This window comes from Myotis brandtii, unplaced genomic scaffold (genome assembly GCF_000412655.1).
Source record: "Myotis brandtii unplaced genomic scaffold, ASM41265v1 scaffold78, whole genome shotgun sequence".
Classification (NCBI taxonomy): Eukaryota; Metazoa; Chordata; class Mammalia; order Chiroptera; family Vespertilionidae; genus Myotis; species Myotis brandtii.
Window position 1 is genome coordinate 483,448 of NW_005371131.1, and position 7,075 is coordinate 490,522.

General features: G+C 56.4%; 1 protein-coding gene across 3 annotated transcripts in view; it reads left to right on the forward strand.

The window, feature by feature from the left end:
• The window catches only part of TMEM184B (transmembrane protein 184B), a 24,403-nt gene that overhangs the window by 4,420 nt on the left and 12,908 nt on the right, over window positions 1-7,075 (forward strand). For all 3 annotated transcript variants that reach the window (XM_005883202.2, XM_014530815.1, XM_014530816.1), the window contains one exon: window positions 658-823. In XM_005883202.2, coding sequence (XP_005883264.1) covers window positions 658-823 — 166 coding nt within the window. The remainder of the gene's footprint in view (window positions 1-657; window positions 824-7,075) is intronic.

Sequence of the window (7,075 nt, forward strand, 5' to 3'; positions counted from 1 at the left end):
CCGCACTCATTCTCCCAACTGCCCGTGCGGCAGGAGCGCTGCCTCTGTTCCAGCTGGGAAGGTCAGACAGGCTGAGGACATCACTGCAGCCACACAGCCAGGGAGAGCATCCACCCTGCGTAGAAGTGGGGTCCCGTCTGCCCCATCATAAGTTAGTTAGGGGATTAGTTAGGGGATGGGGCGGGTGGGCACCCACCCCCTCGCCTGTGAGCTCCATGGCCCAGGGACAGGTGTTTAGGGAGGTGGGGGTGGGGACACACACTGAAAACCTTTGCACCACACAAACCTGGCTGTGCACGAGGGTCCCAGGGTGCTTGTTACAGCTGGATTCCCCGCTTGGATGTGGACAGTCTCGGGCATGGACTTGTGCTCCTGAGTCTGTGAGGCCGGCCTTGGCGCCACCGCTTGCACCCCCACAGGCTTTCTGCACCCCGGGGTCTGATGCTCGCAGCAGCCTCACACTCATCGTCCCCTTTTGCAGAGGAGGAGGCTGAGGCTCGGGGTGGAGTAATTCGGTCACAGATCTAGTGAGTGGCTGAGCTAGACCCCTCGGCCCGCCTCCTCCTCCCGTGGAGCAGAGGGGCGGAGGGGCGGAGGGGCGCCGGCGGGACAGTCAGGACATCGGGTCTCCGGCTGACACTGCTCCTCTGCCCGCAGATCTACATGCACCTGCGCTGCTACAGCTGCCCTAACGAGCAGCGCTACATCGTGCGCATCCTCTTCATCGTGCCCATCTACGCCTTCGACTCCTGGCTCAGCCTCCTCTTCTTCACCAACGACCAGTACTACGTGTACTTCGGCACCGTGCGCGACTGCTACGAGGGTGAGGACGTGTGGGCGCGCACCAGGAAGGGCCGGCCGTGGGCAGCGCACCCCTCCTGCCTGGCGACTGGGAGCCACGGGCCCCTCTCCTGGTTTCTCCTCGAGGGGCCACCCCTCGCTTTTTTACCCACCATCCAGGCCTAGAGGGACAGGTGACAGCACAGGTGTGGCCAGAGTCTCACCTTCAGATGCCCTTTGCGATGGGGCTCCCAGAGCAGCGTCACAGACACCTGGAAGCAGGGACTCTCCCCCCGTGTCCCCTTTCTCAGCTCTGGTGTCTCAGACGGGTGTGCAGGCAGCAAATGAGCGATCTGTCTGCAGATAGAAGCTCCAGGTGCAGATGGGTGGGGTCTATCCGGGCGTCTGTGGGGCAGGGCGGGCCTCCCTCCCATGTGCCTTAAGTCTGGGGGCTTTGTCCCTGGAGGAGCTCTACTGTGCCACCCAAGAAGGTGGCTCACTGCCTTTTGGGGGCCTCTGCTCTTGCATGTGACGTGGGAGCATCACCAGCTCTGGCACTGAGCTCCAGGCACACCAGGCCCTGACCAGCCAGCCCTCCAGGAGTCTGTGCCGCCTGCACAGTCACCACAGGGCAGGCAGCCTCTCTCACCGGGGCCCAGTGTCCTGGCCTGAGGCTTGGAGAATGAGCTGGTGCCTGTCAGAGGGAGGGCGAGGAGGAGAGTCCATTCTTGGCTGAGCGGAGAGCTAAATTGAGGGGAGGGAGGAGTCCCCGTGTGCCCAGCCAGGGTGGGGTGGCTGTGGGGGGCCGGTGGCTGGAGGAGGAATTGCACTGGGAGCCAGGGACAGGGACATACACAGCCTTGCAGGCCACACAGGGAAATTTAGATCTTCTTTCTTACTGTTGATGCCTAAAAATATGATGCGAAATTGCAGGCTACAAAGCTCTCTACATGGGCTGTGGGTGACGGAGGGGCCAGAGGCCCCAGGACAGGCCACAGGCCAGCAGGCTGGTGAGGAGGGGTCCTTGGATTCAAGATCCCTTCTGATGCTCGCCCCCTCTCACGGCCGTGTGTTCCCGTCCCTGTACCTGCACTGCTGGTTCCTGGTAACGTGACCAGATGTGGTTTTCCTTGTGCTGTGACCAGGCAGCTCTGACCATGACCGCCTGTCAGCTTCTCTGACCTGGGAGGACTTGGTCCTTGGCCCTGGGCTTCATGCTCGTCCCCCGAGAAACGAGTCTGTTTCTGCCCCGTTTTGAACCCGTGTGTCCCTGAGCACTCAGAGGCACAGGAAACGCCTTTGGATTTGGTGAGGAAATTCAGATGCCTAACACCCCACCTGCCCGTTCAGCCACACCGGCCTCCTTTCTGGCCTGGCGCACCGGGTGTTTGCCCAGTGCCCGCAAAGCTCTTCTCCGTGGGCTCCCCCTCCATCTGGACCGCGGTGTCCCCTCGGAGAGGCCTTCCCGGTGGCTCCCCTCCCAGACCCGGTCCGCAGCACGCGATTTGCAGTGAAGTGCCTGGTTGGTTCTCCCCTTCCTGAGGGCAGTGCCAACAGAGCCGGGCACATGGTAGGTGCTCCCTCGTTCTGGATGTTGGGAATGAAGAAGGGACTTGGTGAAACACCTGCTCTGTGCCTTGTGTTCATCCACATGTAGCCTCATTAAAATCCCTGCTGGTGTCCCTGCCTGGCCCTGCCAGGTGACGGTGCTGAGGCAGGTGGGGCTCTAGTGCCTGACATTCCTGGAAGCAGCAGAGCCCCCAGCAAAACCTCTGGTACCTCGGGAGCCACAGAGGTTGGGGTTGGAGAAGGTGAGGCCAAGAATCCTTTTCCCTTCACCTGCCAGCCTCGCATGGCGCAGCCTCTGCTTGTTCGTTCAGAATAAACAAGCTCTGCCCTGCCCAGGGAGCCTCCCCGTGTGGTCGGGGGCAGGCCCTGCAGACTGGGGTGCATGGCAGAAGGGGGCACAGCCAGGGAGCCTTCGCATTGCCGTCGCTCCCGGCCCCAGAGGTGGCAGCAGATGGTTGGCGGCTCCTCCCACTCCAGAAGCCTCTTTGTTCAGGCCCTGCCTGTCCAGACCTTCCTCCCAGCTACAGAAAGGTCCTTTGTAAGAAGTCTGCGTCTCCTAGCAACGCTATTGTCCCTGGGCCCCTCCCAGGCAGTTTACAAACAGGGCCCCAGCCGCCGAAGTACAGGCCACCAGCGTCCACAAGCTCGGTGTCCGCGCGGGTGGCGTGGCCCTCGCCTCGCCCTTTCCCGCACCTCTGCTCCGTGCCTGGGACCCTCTCCCGTAGTTTTTATATCTACAATTGCTGCAGCTCCGCAGGACCTGCCCCCAGCCGGCGTGGTGGTGGCGTGTCCCTTACAGTTCAAAAAGAGGCCCCCATGCGTTCCCCTTCCTCCCAGTCTCCTGAGACGGGGAAGGGCAGGAGTGGACGGACTGGGCCAAGGAACTCCTGCTTCACAGTAGCCAGGCCTCTGCTGGCCATTAGGCGACATTTGCTTCTCTTTTTAACAAAATTAAAACAATGAACATTTTATTTTTATTAAAGTCATACATGCATATGGATGAAACAAGCTGCCCCAACTCCTCTGACTCCCAAGTTCACTGCACTTGCAACTCTTTTTTTATTTTTATTATTTTTTTAAAATCAGGATGATCATCTAACCAATGGAGCTACCCGGCCAGGGCCACTTTCAACTCCTTAAACTTTTTTTTCCCTTGAATAACCTAAAAACGTGCGTAGACTGTTGTTTCTGGATTTTTCAGTTTCATGTAGTGTTTAGTAGCAGACTTCTTCCTCTGGGAGGCTTGTGACTTAGGTACTCACCTCCGGCTGTGCACACCCGCACGCTTTCGCTCCTTCATCTTTTTAAGGTGACAAGCGTTTCTAAGTCCGCATTTCGTGTGTGCGTTACTCCATGTCTGTAAACATTGTTCAAAGCTGAGCCTGCAGGTGCCTCGAGATGACATTTCCTTGTGCTTTTCCTCTGCTGCCACTCGTCTTGCTGTTTGGTTTACTCTGTTTTCTATGTATCTGTCATCACTTTGTTCCCGAACGCTTCACTGAATTAGAAGCATGCCTTCTCTGAGAGGAGGCGCATGTCTCTTCGCTCTGGGTTTTCCTCGGTGCTGTTCCTCCCGACGCCCGGCCTCCTGCTCTGGGCTGGGCCTGGCCTCCTCCTGCTCGGCAGCTGCCCCGGGTCTTCCCTGCTCCCCGCTCCTGTGCTGACCACCTGTCCCCTGCGGCCATTTTCCCTTGTTGGTGATTCCCCTCTCCTTCTGGTTAGAGCTCGGCTCCCAGGAGCTTCCTGAGAAAAGGGTGCATGGGGGTTCTGTTTTCTGAAATCTGAAAATTGTCTACAAATATATATTATATTGTTCTGTTTGGGAGTACAATTCTAAGATGGAAATTACTCTCCCTCTGAATTCTGAAGGCAGGTTTTTCAGTCTTTTAGCTTCCAGCATTGTTTTCGGAGAGTCTGCTGGATTCTGATTCTTTTTTAAAAAAATGGACTTGAGAGAGAGAGAGAGAGAGAGAGAGAGAGAGAGGAGAGAAACGTCATTTTGTTGTTTCATTTATTTATGCATTCATTGGTTAATTGTTCTATGTGCTCTGACCAGGGATCGAACCCACAACCTTGGCATTGTGGCATGACACCCTAAATAACGGAACCACAGGCCGGGGCTGGGTTCTGACTCTTAATGTCTGTGTGTGACCTGCTTTCCCCTTTGCTTATGGTCTTTGCCCCCAGTGTTCTGAAATCTCAGAGGCGGCGGGATATTCACTGTGCGGGGTGCCCGGTGGGCCTTCATGTGGAAGCCCATGTCCTGAGTGCTGAGAATGTTCTTGCATGTTCCTTTGCTACCCCCGCCCCCGCCCCCTTAGTTTATTCCTCCTTTCCGGAATTCCTGTTGGTAGGATGTTGCACTTCTGGATTGACCTTTAAGTTTTCTTTATGGTTTCTTTTGTTCTATTTCCCAGGAGCTTTTAAATTTTATTTTAAATATTTACCTTTGAGCTTTTCTACGGAAGGTTTTGTTTTCTTTATCGTGTTGTAAAGCGTCAGGCGCTCTTTCCTGTTCTATTTTATAGTCCCTTGTGCTTGGTGTGGGAGAGAGTATCTCCCTTCCCGGGACGCTAATTGCAGTTTTCTTCTGTTTCCTGCATTATCTCGGTCTCCTGACTTCCCTGTTTGTTTGTCTTGGCCTTTGACCTTTGTGTTGGAAGCGCTCCTCAAGTGTCTGGTGTCCTTGGCTATTCTTTGTATGAAGAATGGGGCTTACACTGCCGGCCTCCCAGTTGGGTGACAGGACACGGCTTTCCTGTGCCGTTTTTACCCAGTGGTGGGGGCAGGCACTCGATGAAGATTTTTTTTATTCTGGGCCTGTTTCCCCAGATAATAATGTTCTCTGGGTGGTGAAAGCTGGGCACGCTGAGTTAAGGGTGCAGTTGGGGGAAGGGACCTAGACACCTCGCCCTTCGCATTCAGACCTCATCTGTTTTCTGCAAGTGTCCTCGTTGCTGCCCTCGGCTGAGCTGAGTTCTCTGAGGAAGGAGCTGTCCCCACCGGCCAGGAAAGGAAAGGCCGCGCGCAGACTTGCAGCCACGTTTTCCATCCGCACCTTCCCCCGCAGTCCTGGGCCCTCCCGGTCAGGGACCACGCTGACCATGCTGCATCTTAGAGCTTTTGTAACATTGCTGTCGGCTGCCTCCGGTGCCATCTCCTTGTCCTTGAAGGCTTGTACTTTTCCACCGATTCATTCTCATCTTAGTGGCATCCTGGGGGGAGAGGGAGAGGAGAGTGGAGATAAACAGCTTGAGTGGGTGGTTACATTGCCATTTTCCAAGGAGAGGGCGAGTCTCAGAGAAGTAAATGGCTAGCCCAGGGTCCCTCTGACCGAGTATCTACCATCTGGTGAGGGCCATAACTCACACCGCAGTTCACACGGCAGCGCCAGGCAGGAGTAGCGGGAAACCAGCCCCTTCCCTGCATTTAGTGTTTGATTGTGGTCGGGGTGGGAGGTAGCTCCTAGAGACAACTCTGAGGCAGCCTGAGGAGCTGGGGAGCTGATCGAGGGGTGCAGGAGGCCAGGGTTCAGAGGAGAGGGCTTTCCCGTTGCTTTATGCAGCATTGTTTACCAGTAACATTGGTGTGGGCTCACAGCTTTACCACCTATTTTTCATTAGGCTGAGCTCATTCTCACCTCCCAGTTACCCGGAGGAGTACATATCACCCCCATTTTACAACCGTGGGAAGGAATTTGAGAGGCTAAGAAACTGGCCCAGGATTTCCCAGGTGCTTGCTGGAGGCCAGGCTCGCCTGGGGCTCCCAGGCCCGGGGTTGCCCTGTGCCAGGCTTGGTGAAGGAACACAGGACGAGTTTCTCAGCGAAAAATATGAACTCTTGTCAGGGGAAGAGGTTTTACAGGCCTGGATGAAACAATTAAAGAATGACGCTTCGTTCACCCAGTTTCAGGTTTTGGACAAGGTCCGCTTCCTGGAACCTGGCTCCAAATGAAACATCTTAGCGTTGGTGGTATAGTGGTGAGCATAGCTGCCTTCCAAATGAAACATCTTGGTGGAGAGAGTGTAGCCAGGATGAACCCGGCCGAGGGCCGCCAACACGCCAAAGAAGGCCGGCGGGGCCATGTGCTGCCAGGACTCATAGGAGCTCACCTGATCAGAATAAAGAGGTTTGCAGGAGGAACCAGCAGAGGTCCTGAGAGAGAGAAAGGGCATTCCAGGTGGCAGGAAGCAGGACCAGCAAAGGACAGACATGGCATGGGGGGTGGGATCGGGGAAGGACTCGCCTGGCAGCATCGCGGAGCCCGGGGCTTTCGCTTCGGGCAGAGCCCGTCGCCCTGGCTGTAGTGCATTGTGCCCAGTATTGTCCGCAGTGATCATCAGTCCCTGAAAAAAAGAGGAAAGAAAGTCCTGAGGCTCTCTTTACTGAGCAGAGATTTCTGTCCCAAGTGATCAAAACTGAGTTTCCCGGGCTCATCGTGAGTTATCTGAAATACGAATGCTCGAGTCTGTGTAGCAAGGACAGCGAGGCCCTGGGGCCGCTTTAGGTGCTGAAGGCCCGTGGAGGAGTGAGCTGGCGATGGCCAGGTGCACCCAGGGCACAGAATGGGGGCCCCGGGAGTGTCTGTGGAGCAGACGGGTGCCTCGCTTACCTGTAGTGGGGGAGCAGAGGCTGCCCGAGTGCACTTGTCAGGGAGCCTCTCGTGAAGCCTTGGGGGCCCCCAAGGCTGTGCTGTTGCAGTTGTCCCTGGGGGGAGGGGCGGGGA